This window comes from Protopterus annectens, chromosome 4.part1 (genome assembly GCF_019279795.1).
Source record: "Protopterus annectens isolate FY-2018-M chromosome 4.part1, PAN1.0, whole genome shotgun sequence".
NCBI classification, from domain to species: Eukaryota; Metazoa; Chordata; order Ceratodontiformes; family Protopteridae; genus Protopterus; species Protopterus annectens.
In genome coordinates this window covers 809,515,329-809,532,970 of record NC_056734.1, presented here as the reverse complement: position 1 = coordinate 809,532,970, position 17,642 = coordinate 809,515,329, and the positions used below count along the sequence as shown (strand labels likewise).

The window sequence follows — 17,642 nt, the reverse complement described above, 5'->3', positions numbered from 1 at the left end:
ATATAATTATGCACACACTTTATAACAAAACATGTGTGTATATGCCTTTGTGAAAGTTGTTTGCATGCTGGCTTACTAACAGGTTGGGAGACGTTCATTGTGGATATTGGTAAATACAGTCTCATTTAGAATGGAAATTGGCAATGTAAAGTTTAGTTTTAACATTTAATGAACTATTTTGTTCTCCTTTCTAGTTGGTGCCTCCTATGGGAATGTTGAATAATCCTATGAATGCTGTTACAACAAAATTTGTCAGAACATCAACTAATAAGGTTAAATGTCCTGTTTTTGTCGTCAGGGTAAGAATTTACTTTCTGTTGTGACCGCCCTTTTTTTTCTGTTTGTGTGCATTGTTCTGACATCGTACTGGCACAGTTTTGAAAATGCCAAGGAACCCGGAGATTGAAAATGTTTTCACACTAAGGTTTACCTTCTTGAAAAAGCTTTGTTGTCATATTTAGGTGGGGTGGTTTATAATCCTTGGTATCAATCTCATTTAATCAAAAAATAATTGATGCTTGATTTCACTTGTGTTGCATTTTTTTCTTGCTTGCTTGAATACTGGTTTCACATGTTAGTTTTTTTCATTGGAGAGCTGTCCCCCCTTATCCTTCTAGGGTTTTATAGAACTTTTCAGATCTTTTCTGGAGTAGACTTTGCTACAGCACACATTTACCACAGTTTCATGTTACGCTGCAGCTGAGTCTGTTGAGAGACTTAAGCAGGGAAATTACCAGTTAAATAAGTGTGAAACTCCTCCCAGAATTTATAGCAGCTGAAGTTTAATATATATGCAGATGTTCATCATTCTCACTGCAGCAGTAGCCTTTGACTAGAGGGTTTTTTTCCTGCCAGGTTACAACTGGCCAGTTTCACAAAGCTTTGGCCCCTTCTCCTATGTTTTTGACTGCAGATTGGCTGTCTGGAAGGAAATCACCGAAGTGTTGGTAAGTTCTGAGCCCAAATGCTCTGATTTTGAGAAGATGTTATTTATCCAGCTCCATTTAAGTTTTCCTTTGCAGAAATGATTTCCTGGATGATTGAGGTATTTTTGTGGAAACAAGTGGATACTTCCCCCTAAAGTGAGGCGATATGTGACAAGTGTGTGCGCCTCATTGTGTATCCTTTCTTCCCCTTTTGCCAGCCTTTGAGGATGTGTTAAATGCTGCATATAATAATCCTGACTTACTATCTTCAGTCCCCAAAAAGACAGTGTCTGAAGCTAAATCATCTTAGATCTGACCCATTTGCCATTTTAACCATTTCAGCATACAGAGTTCTTAATTACCAAACACTTGATCCTTGTGTAGACAGTTTATGGAAATACTCTGCCACACACTCCACTTTCATAAGGTAAAGAAAGTGTAGGATTGTGCAGATACTGTGTCTACAGTTTTGAGGAGGTAGACCTGGGTGCATAAGTTTGAAGTAGTCTGAAAATTAAACTACTTAAAATAACAGGGTTTTGTTTGGCCCTTTTGCTACTCAGGTCCTCAGTTTGAGAGGGAGAAATTCTGGAAACTTTGACCCCTCCCAATTAAAAATCTCAAGTTTTCCACTTAAGGCAAAATAAGCAATCCCTGCCACTTCTTGGAAGAAAAAAAGGCAGGAAGGGAACAAAAAAGGGAATCTTTAATTAAAAAAAAAAGTCTTCTTAAGAATGATCATGCCAGGAGTTTCTTTCCCCTGTCTGTAAATCTGTTCAGAAACTGGTTCTCAGTAATCCCATTTCCCAACATATTGTGTTACACTTTTGGGTATTTAAACTTGTTCAGGAGGGGTTCCAGTTGGTACTTGATACATTTACCTCCTTTCCGAGGAGTTCGTTCCCACCCTGTAAACAGTTATTTACTCAGGTTCTTCAGTACTTCTTGGCAGTAGGAGTCCTAGGACATGTGCATTTATGTTGAAGGAATGGCTTCTACTCTGCAGTCTTTCTGGTTCCAAAGAGCGAGCTTTCATGGGAGACCACTTCTAGATCTTTCCAACTAAAAGTGCAAAAATTTAAAATGTTAACCCTTCAGAGTCTTATCTGTTCCCCTTTTGAGTTTTCTAGTAAGATTAGGTCTAAGGTATGCTTATTGAAACATCCCCATAGCCCTGGATTTCAAGTAATTTCTGATTGTCTGGTCACACTCATTTTCCTGCTTTACCTTTAGGTTTATTTACAGCTCCAGTTGTGTTTACAGAATGTGTTCCAGTGTCAGTTTATTGCAGAGCGCAAAGCATTGACATTTCTTTATTTAGGTGACTTCACTTTGCAGAGTTTTTTCCCAAATGTTAGGAGTACTTAAAACTGGTCTCTTCTCCAAACCAACCTGGAGTTCCAGGTAAATTAAAAATCCTTGACTCAGTCACAGGATTGTTTCTGAACTGCCACTAAAAGGCTTTTATTACACAGGAAAGGTGAAATTATGTCTGAAAACTTTGTGCTTTTCCAGTCAGTCTTAGACTTTAGCAAGAGAATATCTGAAGTTTGAGTTCATGACTTTTGAGTTTCATGATTTTTTTCTCACCGTGATGCACAGGATTAAAGTTCAGTAGCTTTAAAAAAAAAAAAAAAAAAAAAAAAAGTTGGTCCCAACATTTTAACCTCTGAAATTTAGGCTTCAGTTTTGGGTTTCGTCAAAGTAGTAAACCACTGATGGGTACAGCAAATGGCTCAAAATCCAGGTCTCTTATTTTCAGTTGTCCCAAGTCAGTGTAACTAGACACCTCAGAGTTTGGTTGACTAGCAGTTTCTATAGGGATAAAGATGAAAAGCACACAAATTTTCAGAGATGTCCGTGATCAATGTCATAAAATCTCTATCTGTGGTCCATAATATCACTACAGGTGATTCATAGGCATCACCACAGTGATGTGGTACTCAAATGGGGGCACCAGATCTTTCCCTCTCTGCAGGCTGGCACTGATGTTTTGGGAGGTGGCTGTACAGCATCGTTGGCCTTCTAGGTGTTTTGCAATGTAGTGGCAGATGAGCTGAGCACGACTAGAATAGACCCACATGATTTGGGAATTGAATAAGGCGGTCTTCCAGAAATTGATCCAGTTGTGGCAAGCATTTCAAATAGTTTGTCTCCTTACAAAACAGACAAATCCTGCACCCGGACTGTACGCTGGCAGTCCTGGAGAAAGATGGATTATTTTTTGTGGTCTGGATGATTATCTTCGTGTTTCACTGTTGTAGTCATTATTTGGATAATCTGCTGGCAGGTTGCCCTCTGTCGGCCTGAATTCCAAAGTCTTGGGTCCTGCGTCGGTTTCTGTCTCTTCTTCCATGACTTCAGGTCGGCAGGGGTATAAAACATGCAGCCAACGCCATTTTCTTCAGTCTTTCTTGCGCGGTGCCTGAAGCAGAAGCATTTCGCAAGTGCCGGTCTGCCGAGACTGAGTTTCAGAACATAAGTCTTCACTAAAGCTAAGTACCCATTGGGGAAACTTTTTTCTTGCTCCATACCGATGTCAGTAAAAGTTAATAATTGTATTACTTGTGGGAAGCAAATACCTCCTAAGGATTTCCGTTTATACTGTAGTCCTTGCCTAGGCCCTGATCACAACGTGCCTGCCTGTTAGTTTTGTGCTAGATTTAACCAAATCACTAAGCGTCTGTATATTTTTGCTTCAAAGTATTCTGGAAACCGATTTAACTACCCAGAAATGTCTGACAGCAATCCAACTACCGGAGTACATAAACGCAAAGAAAGACAGACAGTTGAGGTCCAAAACTGACTACGAAGCTTCTAAGCCAGTCGCTGGTTCACTGGTACTCAGTGAGGTGCTTTCGCAGCCCCCGATACCCGCTATTTTTGAGTCGCAGGCCCCTACTGACACCTATGTGGAGTCCGGCATGCCACGAGATACTCAAAGTATTGGACCCACGGATGTATCTCCATCGGATGGGTCTGGAGCCGCTGAGCAGGCACTGGCTTCTGAGGGTGTATTCAGGCATCAACATTTGTATATCAAGCCAACGACAGCTGCAAAACCAAAGACAAAAGCAACCTCTAAAACTAAAAAAAAAACTGACGCATGAGCCTTTGCACAGGCCTCTATGCTTAAATAGATCAAAATGGCTGAAGACCTTATTACCTTGATCAGGGGTTCCCATCCCCCTCCAGATAAGAGGCCTAGGCAAGACACTTATGTATCTTCAGATCAGGTTTTTATTTCTTCTGATCAGGAATTATCTATACCTCCCTGAGGATTCTGATGCAGAGGAGTCCATACCATCTACATCAGCTCCTGAGGATTATTCATTTGGTGAAACCTTGCATACTTTTGAGGGAGCATTTTCACTGGGGGAGTCATTATTTCTCAGAATCATAAGAGGCTCACTGATTTCCTTCTCCCTCAGCACAGGCCTTTAGCCGTACCCCCAGTTTTCGACATTGTGGATGTGTTTTCGGAGTCGAGCTTGACCCCCTGATTCCTTACCTCCGGCTCCCAGTAAGCCTGACAGATATTACAGGGTCCCTGGCTCACATAAATTTGTATTTAGTTTCAGGATCAGCAGCAGGGTTTCTATTTCACAGGGTCCAAAGGGAGTTAAGGCCTCAACAGCAAAAAATCCTACCCCTTCTGACAGATTCAAGGGCACTGGACAAATGGGGAAAAAATGTTTGTAGATCTGCAGCCTTGGCAATTAGGGCCTTAAACTGTCAATTTCATATGCACAAGTATCAACATGTTATGGGATTGCTGATTCAGAAAATGTTTTCTGAATGTGCAGAAAATAAAGAATTGCAGGAATTATTGCATGCAGCAGAACAGGTTGGAAAGCATACTTTGCTATGTGCTTTTAATTCCTTAGACTTCTCCTGCTGGGCCACAGTTACTGGATCTGTGATTAGGAGGCATGCCTGGCTAAAGGAACAAAATTTACCTGATCATGAAGCTAAATTGCTAGATGCACCTTTACAGCATGATACTCTTTAGTATTAAGGCATAAGAGGTAGGCATAAAAGGTTTTAAAGAAAATGGAAGACAAAGCTAAGTCTATGCAAACTGTAAAAGACTTCCAAGTGCAGCCACCAAGATTCAGTAGACACTGGCCTACAAAAAATTGGTCCTTTCCTGTGTCAGAGCTCAAAGGGGCAAATCCAGACGCCCTAAGGGTTCCAGATACCAGGCACAAGATTCATACAGGTCAAAGCAGTGGGGCGCTTCTACCTCCAAATCTGAAGGAGATAAAGCACAAACCTACAGAAAGCAGTCCCAATGACTTCCCTATGCCTGCACCAAGCACTTGTCTTTTGGCAGCACCCGTATAGGGAAAATTAGCACTTTTTTGCTCAAAATTGGCAGTTAATAACCCAGGACAAGTGGTTGCTAAACATAGTATTACAGGGATACAGATTCCATTTCCATACTCTGCTAATGGCAAACGGTCAATGGTCAGAGTCGCAGAAATAGGTTACGTCCCTCATGGATATGGGGGCCATTCAGCCAGTACTAGAACAGGAAAAAGGACAAGGTTTTTACTCTACTGTTCTTGGTACCCAGAAAGGACAAGGCCTGGCAGCCAATACTGGATTTATCGATTTTGAACACATACGTGGATATTCCAAAATTCAAAATGCTGACTTTGCAGCAGCTTCTGCCCATGCTAGGCAAGAATGCTTGGCTGGTGACAGACATAAGAGGCATACCTGCATGTCCCAATAAGACAGTTGTGCAGAAGATACCTCAGATTCAAGGCTGGCTTAATGCATTACCAATTCTCTCCACTGCCCTTTGCCTTATCTACTGCTCCTAGGGTCTTTAAAAAGTGCCTGGCACCAGTAATTGCATTTTACAGACAAGTATACAGATGTATCCTTACTTGGGCGACTGTCTCATTCAAGCAGAGAACAAGGACATTCTTCAACACCTGGCATTTGTGAAAAGGCTTCTAACATGCCTAGGGTACACAATAAACTAAAAGAAATCACAACTGGTACCCTCTCAAAAGATAACATTCCTGGGTGCAAGCTTGAATACAAATGCTCAGATGGCTTACCTTACGCCAAACAAGCAAAGGCAACTGACTACTTACTTCAAACTGGCAACAAAAACCATTATCTGCAAGACAAATTCTGCAGGCTTTGGGCTTCATGGCATTCTGCATCTTACTGATTCCATATGCAAGACTGCATATCAGGTAACTTCAGTGGTACCTAAAAAGTTTATGGAGTCAACATTCAGTCTGGAAACTGATTCCTCTCATTCCCTGCCTACAACAGGAGTTTCTATGGTGGGCAAAGGCATGTCGCCAAAACATGGGGCGGGCTTTAACTCTACCCCCTGCCAGCCAGACCTTAACAGACGCATCAGATTATGCCTGGGAGGCCCACATGGCGGGAAGATGCATTCAGGGTATATGGACCCCAAAACAAATGCATCTACATATCAACCAGAAAGAGATGCTAGCTGTTCAAAATGCCCCAACAGCCTTCAAGGACTGACTTCATCCAGGACAAGTACTGACAGACAGACAACACCACAGTCATGTGGTGTATAAACAAGCAGGGGGGCACACACTCTTACCCCCTTTGCAGATTAGCCATGGCACTGTGGGACACAGCTTTGACTTGCCAGATACATATTCAAGCTCAATTCCTGCCAGGAAAGCAAAATACTCTGGCAGACGATTTAAGCAGAAACTTATGGATCCTCACGAGTGGAAACTAGATCCACAAGTCTTCAGCATGATAAATGGGGGAGTCCAGACCTAGATCTGTTTGCCTCTCCTCAAAATTATCAATTGAAAAGATTCTGCACAAGGACTTATCACAGACTAGCATGGAAAGTGGACGCCCTATCCTTCAGTTTACGCCTTTCCTCCTCTGCCTCTTTTCCCAAGGTCTTCTTAAAAAGTCAGACGAGAAACCAAAGATGATGCTAATTGCCCCGGACTGGCCCCCCAATCCTAAGAAACTTGTCTCAATACCCAGCTTGGACCTTATCTCAGAGACCTCAACTACTGTCCCAGCAAAACAATCCGATCCTGCACAATCAACTCCAGACACTGAACCTGGCAGCATGGCTGATCATGTAGTTATACAAACAACACCTGTCAGTAAAGCTGTGATGGATGTCATTTTGGAAGACAGAGGGCCTAGTACTAAAAAATCTTATGCTGATAAATGGAAGAGATTCTGTGCTTGGAATCGAGCACAAGGAACTGATACAGCAAAACCAAATATTCCTTAGATATTACAATACTTGACTGAGGTGCTTGACAAAGGCCCACCTTTCTCATGAATTAAAATCCATGCCTCTGCCATTTCGACTCATTACAGTATAGAGCCACCAATCTTTTCTCATCCTGTACATAAAGGAGTATCTTAGAGGAGCCAAAATTTTAAGGCCTCCTAGAAGATCACCAGTACCTGCATGCGACCTCAATTATGTGTTGGAAAAGCTCACCCTACCTCCATTTGAACCAGCTGCTACCGCTGATATTAAGTTCTTATCATGGAAAACAGCTCTGCTACTAGCAATTACTTCAGCAAGAAGAGTTTCAGAGCTACAGGCCCTCATGGCTGTGGAGCCTTTTATCATATTTTACCCAAACAGGGTTTCTCTGAGGACAAATCCTACATTATGCCTAAGGTGGCTTCCAGTATGGCTCTTAACCAAACTATTAATCTGCCAACCTTTTATCCAAATCCGCAAAATAAGGGAGAGAGAATTCTGCATTCATTGGACGTACACAGAAAGCTAATATTCTACTTGAGCAGGACTTAAAGCTCTAAGAAAAACTGAGCAGTTACTAGTGACATATGTTGCAGGATCAGAAGGAAAGGCTATTTCAAAGCAGACTTATTTCAATGTGGATAAGCCACTGAATTCGTTTCTGCTACTTACGCCATGGTAAACCTGTGCCCAAGGGCATTAGGTCTCATTCCACCAGAGCTGCAGCTACTTCAGCAGCCTTTCTCAGGAGTACCAACCAAAAGCATTCTAGAGGCTGCTACTTGGAGCTGTTCACATCTTTACAAAGCATTATCATTTGCCTCTACTCTAAGTCCAGGGCAGGCTTTGCCACTGCAGATGTTGTTCGTGTTTCACTGTTGCAGTCATTACATTTGGGTTATCCTGCTGGCAGGTTGCCCTCAGTCGGCCTGAATTCCAAAGTCTTGGGTCCTGCGTCGGTTGCTGTCGCCCCTTCCCTGTCGTCAGGGTTATAAAAGATGCAGCCGATGCAATTTTCTTCAGTTTTTCTTGCCATGCGGTGCCTGAAGCAGAAGCAGTTCGCAAGTGCCAGTCTGCCGACTCCTGAGATTTTCGTGTTCTTATTTCAGATCCGTAGTAGTCTTTAAAAGCTAAGTACCCTGTTGGAGAAACTTTTTTTCTTGTTCCAGTCCGATGTCAGAAAAAGTTAATAATTGTATTTCTTGTGGGAAGCAAATACCTCATAAGGACTTTCATTCTCACTGTATTCCTTGCCTAGGCCATGATCACGACGTAGCTAGCTGTCGGTTTTGTGCTAGATTTAACCAACGCACTGTTAAGCGTCTGTACAATTTTGCATTAAGCTATTTTGTCCGCAGATTTAATTATACAATGTTGTTGGATAGCCGTCCAACAACCGGAGTTCACAAAAAACACACAGAAAAAGGCTACCGAGGTCCAAAACAGACGATGAGGCTTCTCTTAAGCCAGTCGCCGGTTCTCAGTGAGGCGCTTTTGCAGCCCCTGATGCCCGCTACTTTAGAGTCGCAGGCCGCTACTGACACCCACGTGGAGTCAGCAAGGCTGCTAGAAGCTCAAAGTATTGGAGCATCGGAAACTATTCCCTCAGATGGGTCCAGAGCCGCTGAGCAGGCATCTGCTTCTGAGGGTGTATTCAGACCTAAAGAATTATACATTAAAATGACTTAAGCTTCACTGCAAAGACTAAAGCACCTTTAAAGACAACGAAACAAGCTCAACAGCCTCATGGACAGGCCTCCATGCTCAAATAACAGATGCTCAAAATGGCGGAAGACTTAATTAGCTTGATTTAGGGGTTCCCATCCCCCTCCTGATAAGAGGCCTAGGCCAAGAGACAGACTATGAATCTTCAGATCAGGTTTCCATTTCTTCTGATTCCTCTTCTGATCAGGAATGTTCTGTACCTCCCTATGAGGATTCTGATGCTGAAGAATCTATTCAGCTTCTCCTCCTGAGGGACTACTATTTTGGGGAAACCTTGCATACCATGAGGGAGCATTTCCACTGGGAGAGCCAGTATTTTTCAGAATCTAAGAAAAGGCTGTGAGACTACTTTTACTACCTCAACACAGGCTTCTAGCTATTCCACCTGTTAGACATTGTAGATGTGTTTTCAGAGTCTAGTCTGACCCCTGACTCCTTACCTCCAGCTCCTGTTAAGCCGGACAGATACTACAGGGTTCCTGACTCTCTCAAATTCCTTTTCAAAACCCTGCTGCAGACCCAGAAACTATTTCTCAGGGTCCCAAGGGGGGGTCAAGGCTTCCACTGCAAAAAACCCTACCCCCTCTGACAGATTCTAGGGCACTAGACAGATGGGGAAAAAGATTTACACATCTGCTACCTTGGCTTTTAGGGCCTTAAATTGCCAGTTTCATATGCTCAAATATCAGCGATATATCATGACACTGCTTAAACAGAAAATGTTGATAAATTCTGAATGTGCAGAAAACAAAGAAATGCAGGATTTATTGCATGCAGCTGAACAAGTTGGAAAGCATTCTTTGCAATGTGGTTTTGATTCTCTGGAGGCCTCCTGCAGGGCCGCTGTTACGGGTTCTGTCATTGAGGCATGCTTGGTTAAAGGAACAAAATCTGCCTGATCATGTCAAAGCAAAATTATTAGATGCTCCATTACAGCATGATACCCTGTTTGGTGTTAAGGCAGAAGAGGTGTTAAAGAAAATGGAGGACAAAGTTAAATCTTTGCAAACAGTCAAGGAATTCTTACAGGTACTGCCTCCTAGGTTTAGCAGACAGACCTCAAAGGGGCAGATCCAGACGCCCTAGAGGCAGATCCCAGCCAGACGGTTCGTACAGGTCTAAGCAATGGGGCGCTTCTACCTCCAAAAGCGGAGAGGACAAATCACAACTGTACAGGAAACTGTCTCAATGACTTCCCCCTGCCTGTACCAAGCACTAATCTTCTGACAGCACCCTTAGGGGGAAAACTAGTACATTTTTCTCGAAATTGGCACATTACCCAGGACAAATGGGTTCTAGACAGTGTCACAAGGCTACAAGTTTCACTTCCATACCCTGCTAAGGACAAACTGTTGGCCAGACCTGCCAAAAAATCAATGGGCAGAGGCTCTGAAACAAGTTGCATCTCTCATGCACATGGGGGCTATTAAACAAATGCCACAGCAAGAGCAGGGACAAGGATTTTACTCAAGACTGTTCTTGGTACCCAGAAAGGATGAAGCATGGAGATCAATTCTGGACCTGTCTATTCTAAACACTTACCTGGATATACCCAAATTCAAGTTGTTGACCTTGCAGCAGCTTCTGCCCATGCTGGGCAGCAAGGCTTGCCTCGTGACTTTAGACCTAAGAGGCATACCTACATGTCCCAATCAGACAATCATGCAGAAGGTACCTCTCAGATTCAAGGCTTGCTCAAAGCATTACCAATTCTCTGCACTGCCCTTTGGCTTATGTACTGCGCCCAGGGTCTTCACAAAGTGCCTGGCACCAGTAATTGCTTTCTGCAGACAGAGGAATACAAATCTATCCTTACTTGGATGACTGCCTCATTCAAGCAGAGAACAAGGACATTCTACTACAGCATCTGGCATTTGTGAAAAGTTTTAACATGCCTAGGGTACTCAGTCAATGAAAAGAAATCAAAACTGGTACCCTCACAAGAGATAATATTCCTGGGTGCAAGCTTAAATACAACTGCTCGGATGGCTTATCTCACGCCAGACAAAGGCAACTGATTAGCTATTTCAAGGAAATGGCAACAAAGGCCCAGTTGTCTGCAAGAAAAATTCTGCAGGCTTTGGGCTTCATGGCATCCTGCATCCTACTAATTCCATATGCAAGACTGCATATGAGGAAACTTCAGTGGTACCTAAAAAGTCTGGACACATTGCCACAGCCTGGAAACCATGATTTCTTTCATTCCCTGCTTGCAAAAGGAGTTTCGATGGTGGGCAAAGGCTTGTCACCAAAACAAGGGATAGCCATTCTTATTACCCCCAGCCAGGCAGAACCTTACGATAGATGCATCAGATTATGCCTGGGGGCCCCACATGGCAGGAAGAGGTATTCAGGGCATCTGGTCCACAAACCAAATAGATCAACATATCAATCAAAAGGAGATGCTAGCTGTTCAAAATGCCCTGATAGTTTTCAAGGACCTAATTCATCTGGGACAACTTCTAATAAAGACAGACAACACTATGGTCATGTGGTACTTAAACAAGTAGGGGGGCACTCCCTCTTGCCCCCTTTGCAGACTAGACATGGCTTTATGGGACACAGCATTGACTTACCAAGTTCATCTGCAGGCACAATTCCTGCCAGGAAAGGAAAATACTCTGACGAACTAAGCAGAAACCTCATGGACCCCCACGAGTGGCACCTGGATCCACAAGTCTTCAGCATGATAAAGAAATGGGGACGCCCGGACATAGATCTATTTGCCTCCCCTCACAACAATCTACTAAAAAGCTTCTGCACAAGGACTTACAAGCATGGAAAGTGGATACCTTATCTTTCAGCTGGACAAACCTATCAGTATATGCCTTTCCTCCACTGCCTCTCCTCCCCAAAGTACTCCTAAAGGTCAGACATGAGAAACCAAAAATTATTCTTATTGCCCCAGACTGGCCCAAGCCAGTATTGGTATCCAATCTTAAGGAACTTGTCTCTATGCCCGGCCTGGACCTTACCTCAAGTACCTAATCTACTGTCCCAACAAAACAATCAGATTCTGCACAGCCAACTCAGGACCCTAAACCTGGTAGTATGGCGGATAATGTAGCCATACAAAGCACACCTCTCAGTAAAGCTGTGATGGATGTCATTTTAGAAGCCAGAAGGCCTAGTACTAGAAAATCCTATGCTGGAAAATGGAAGAGATTTTGTGCTTGGAACCAAGCTGAAAGAACTGATACAGCTGTCCCAAATATTCTTCAGATTTTGCAATACTTAACTAAGATGCTGGACAAAGGCTTATCTTTCTCATCAATTAAAATCCATGCCTCTGCCATTTTGGCTCATTACAATACAGAGCCACCACTCTTTTCTCATCCTTTATTAAGGCAGTACTTCAGAGGAGCCAAAAATTTAAGGCCTCAAAGAACTCCCAGCACCTACATGGGACCTCAATTATGTCTTGGAAAAACTCACCTTACCTCTTTTTGAGCCAGCTGCTACTGCAGATATAGTTTTTATCTTGGAAAACAACTCTGCTCCCTAGTAACTTCTGCAAGACTGTCAGAGCTACAGGCTCTCATGGCTGTGGGAACCCTTTATTTTTTTTATCTGGACAGGGTCTATCTGAGTACAAACCCTACATTTATGCCTAAGGTAGTATCCAGTGTAGCCCTTAACCATTCATTTGCCAACCTTTTATCCAAATCCACAAAAGGGGGAGAAAATTCTGCATTCTTTGGACGTACACAGACAACTTGGATTCTATTTGGACAAAACCAAAGTTTTCAGGAAGACAGAGCAATTACTAGTGGCATATGCTGCAAGATCACAAGGAAAGGCCATCTCCAAGCAGACTATTTCAAAGTGGATATGCCACTGCATTCGTTTCTGCTACTCGCAGCATGGCAAGTCAGTGCCTAAGGGCATTAGGCCACATTCAACCAGAGCTGCAGCCACTTAAGCAGCCTTTCTCAGAGGAGTACCAACTAAGGACATTTTAGAGGCTGTTACTTGGAGTTCAGTGCATACCTTTACAAAACATTACAATTTGCCACTTTACTCTAAATCCAGGGCAGGCTTTGCCACTGCAGTTCTGCAGGGCCTCATAGCCGCCCCTAATGCTATTTAGTTACATCCTCCCATCCATTAGCTTTGGGAATCTACCCAAATGTAATGACTGCAACAGTGAAACATGAAGAACATAGTAGTGTTGTGTACACTTACCATAAATGTAGATGTTGGAGTGTATTCACTGTTGCAGTCCAGGTTACCCTCCCACCATCCCCCTTATTTTTGCTGGAACTTATCTTTACTTCCCTGATCTGTACAACCTATGTGGTGTATTTGCTTATAGATGAAGGGTGTTTTATTTTGATGCATGTATGTGTTACTTAAATATATTTAGCATACCCTTTTTTGGGCACCTGACATCTGGGGCAAGAAAAACTGAAGAAAATGGCGTTGGCCGCATCTTTTATACCCCTGATGACCTGATGTCAGGGAAGAGGAGACTGCAACTGACGCAGGACCCAAGACTTTGGATTTCAGGCCAACTGAGGGCAACCTGCCAGCAGGATAACCCAAATGTAATGACTGCAACAGTGAATACACTACAACTGTACTTTCTGCAGGGCCTTATAGCTGCACCTTATGCTGTTTAGCTCCAGCCTCCCAACCATAGCTTTGGGATTCTACCCAAATGTAATGACTGCAACAGTGAAACACGAACATAGTACAGTTGTGTACACTTACCATAAATGTAGATGTTAGTGTATTCACTGTTGCAATCCAGGTTACCCTCCTGCCATACCCCTTTCATTCTGGCGTTTATTTTTCCTTCTCCATCTTCTACAACCTATGTGGTGTATTTGCTTGTAGATGAAGGTAAAGTTTATATTGATGCATGTGTGTGTATGTATATGTGTGTGTATAATATAAATATGTGTGTATGTATATGTGTGTGTGTATGTATGTATGTATATATATATATATATATATATATATATATATATATATATATATATATATATATATATATATACATATACACACACACATATATATATATATATATATATATATATATATATATATATATATGCATATATATATATATATACATATATATATATATATATATATGCATATATATATATATATATATATATATATATATATATATATATATATATATATATATATATATATATATATATATATATATATATGTATATATATATATATATATATATATGTATATATATATATATATATATATATATATATATATATATATATATATATATATATATATATATATATATATATATATATATATATATATATATATATAATTTTTATTATTTTTTGTTACCTTTTTGGGGGCACCTGACATCTGGGGCAAGAAAAACTAAAGAAAATGGCATCTGCTGCATGTTTTATACCCTTGACGACCTGACGTCATGGAGGAGGAGACAGCAACCGATGCAAGACCCAAGACTTTGGAATTCAGGCCGACTGAGGGCAACCTGCCAGCAGATTACCCAAATGTAATGACTGCAATAGTGAATACACTTGAACATCTACATTTATGGTAAGTGTACACAACTGTACTTTCCTTTATTTCCACACACTTCCATTGATTTCCAGGATAATTCTGCAGACTCAGAAGAACTCCAAAACGGTATTGTGGAGACTCCCATTTGGCCCAGGCAACACTGGTTCTCCCTGTATAGTTGGCCAAGGGCAGTTAACACAAGCTTTCTCAGACTTGGACCTGCTTTACACAAGGCAGTGAGAGTCTGAGAAAGCAGGTCCAAGTCTGAGAAAGCTTGTGTTAACTGCCCTTGGCCAACTATACAGGGAGAACCAGTGTTGCCTGGGCAGTTAACACAAGCTTTCACAGACTTGGACCTGCTTACACAAGGCAGTGAGAGTTTGATATACCCCAGTCTCTAACCGCTTCAGCTTCTTGGGTGATTCAATTTTGATAGCTTTTAGGGACCGTTTTCATGAAGACTTGCAGCATGTACTAAAGGATCAATAAAGCCTACTACTAGGAAATCTTATTGGCAGGTGGGTGGAATGTTCTACATTGATGCCTAGCCAGTAACCAGGGACCATTCATGAGTGGTGCATCTCAGGTTTTTAAGTATTTGTGAGTTACTATCCTCTGATCTTTATTACTCCTCAACCAAGGTTTATTTAGTGATCATTTCATTGTCTACCCATGGGTCCTTCTCTTGCCTCTGTTTTTGGCAAAACTGTTTCTGTAGGGATTTTCATCTGTGGCTGCTTCTTGAGATCTTGACATGCTGGAAAAGTTAACTGTCTCCGTTTGAACCGGCTCATCAGGCTGAGTTAAGGTTTGTCACATGGAAAACTGTACTTTTTGCTTTGACATCTACAAAACAAGTTTACAAGCTGTAGTGGGTAAACTCTGGTCTTCCACACAGATTCGGCATAAATGAGAAATTTATTGGGTTCCCCAAGTTGTTTTGGAGTTTACTTTGAATCAATCTCGCATTGATGTCCTATTCACTTACTGCAGTTTTCTTTACGTGAGGGATATCCCCACCAGATGGCACCCAGCATCAGCCAGTATACAAAAGACTCACCACTGTAGGGTACATTTGCCATAGGTTGCAATCGTTAGTTGGCCATAAAATGGACGTACACATGTACCATCTTCTGAACTTTGCTGCTGCCAGTCAGAAAATCAGTTACCGAATGCCAGTCTTGCAGTTTTCAGCATTTTTGTCATCTCAGATAAGTGCCGGTTTGATTGTTTGTGTTCCTTTGTCCAGGATGGGCAAGTGCTAGTGTGGAAGACAAATTCCACATAAGGACTGCCAAACCCAGTGGCTCTTCTGCCTAGGCCCCAACCACAACCATAGTTTGTGTGTAGCATTTGCAAAGTGTTCCAAAGACCCTTGCAAACAGGCTTAATTCCTTAGCTTTCTATTTGGAAAAACCATCGATCTGATGTCTTCTGCATTCCTCCTCACAATGGGGTCTCCGATCTGACCTGTGGATCTGTTTTGGCCACATTCTACAGACTTGGATCAGACTCTCAAGCACCTCCCTCTTACCCATAATGCAGTACCTCCACCCAAATACCCCATATCTCATTTGCTGTTTCATTGTCTGGATGCAGGTCTGATGCTGTAAAGCTGTGGGGAATTTCCTTTTGAAAACTTTTGATTTTTTTTTTTTTTTTTTTTTCATGCAAGTCCTCCCTCCTTTATTTCTCGGAGTGTTTGTGTGCGTGATGGCTTTTTTCTACAAAAAATAGTTTCTATCTTTGCTAGTTATCTTTAAATTTAATCTTAGTAATGCAGACTTGACTACAAGAATAAAGTGCTAACAAGGTCATGTCAGCTTTTATTTGTTCTTGGTAGGCTTTCCTTGTGATGGAGAACAAGCCTTTAACTGGTTTGGAACGTTGCACTTGTGGATGTAAATCCCCAACCAGGATGCACACAAGGAGTGCATATATTGTTTGGGAGCTGAGCTTTTAAAAGTGGATTGTTCTGTTTCCTTCAATCCATGAGTATTGGCCAACAGAAAAAACTGGTTCTTAGTGGCATTCTTCCTTCCTTGGCTGCAGAGGCTCAGACCCCTTCCTTGGGTTCTTCCTCTCTCATCTTCCATGAAAGAGGCAAAAAGGTCTCTCCCTGTCTCCCAGAGGGACACTCTAGCTTGTCGAAAAAAAAAACTTCTGATCCGACTTTCTCTGAACTTAAGAAATTGTTTCCCCTTTCAGATCCATCAGCATCTTCAGATCCAGGGGATGTTATTACCATATCTCCTCCACCTTTGTCTGCTCCTATGTTGGATCCAGTGCCTTAGGAGCCGAGGGCCTTGACAAAGTCCCCGGCTCATTCTTCTAAGTCACCATTCCTGACGCCCCTCATCTGCTTCATCCAAGTCCTCTAGAAGCTGATCTGAAGTGGATATGGACAGGATGATGAGATTCTTCAAGACCCAGATCCAGATGGGAGTAGTCTGTGCTCCGTCCCCTGTCGAACCATGAGCTACACTGGCCATACCATCTGAACTTCTCTGATTTGACCTTTGGTTCCTGAGTTTCAGGATTCGGGACTGCTGTGTTGGGCTTTGCAGGAGAAGCTCCCTTCCTCGATGTCAAGGGTTCCCTTGACTAAACCCCGTTCCAGTTTTCTTGGAGCAGACCAGGTTTCGGAAGTGTGATGTCACTGCTGGGTCCTGGGGAATGGGGTCGGCTCCATCCTTCTTGAAGCCATCTCTTCCCCTAGGCGCCTCTGCACTCAGCAGCTCTGGTCTGTTCTCTTCTGGAGGTCGCAGATTTGGTGAGTACTGGCTTTTTTCCTTTGGCTGTTTCTGGGGAGACGGGACCTGTCTATCCTTTAGCTTTTCAAATGGAGAGTTTTTCTCAAGTTGAAGATCTGATGACACACCCCTATTGCATCTAGGCCTTGAACCCGTTTGTCCTACCATGAGACTGCCTGTCCCAAGTTGCCTCCAAGATCGCCCTGGTCAGGAGTGTTCCACCTCTTCCAACACTTCCCCATAGTACCCAGCTGAGGAAGTCCCTCAGACTACTTGCAAAAGGAGGCACCTTGACTCCCAGTTGGAGTTTTTAACTGAGGACACCAACTTAGTTGAGGGGGGAAGGAACCCCCAATCCCCACCTTAAGGTCTCCTTTGGGGACATATTGAGATTCTGAAGCAAAAAGATGGGTTGTCTGCCCAATCACCTGAGTCAGTTCTAGAGGCATTTGGTACAGGCACATCTA

At 42.5% G+C, this 17,642-nt stretch overlaps 1 protein-coding gene across 3 annotated transcripts in view; it reads left to right on the top strand.

Annotated features, from left to right (window-relative positions):
- Window positions 1-194: 194 nt before the first annotated feature.
- Window positions 195-17,642, top strand: part of WDR33 (WD repeat domain 33) — a gene marked incomplete at its 5' end in the record, with an annotated part of 1,521,229 nt that continues 1,503,781 nt past the window's right edge. For all 3 annotated transcript variants that reach the window (XM_044070565.1, XM_044070566.1, XM_044070564.1), the window contains 1 exon segment: window positions 195-299. In XM_044070565.1, coding sequence (XP_043926500.1) covers window positions 195-299 — 105 coding nt within the window.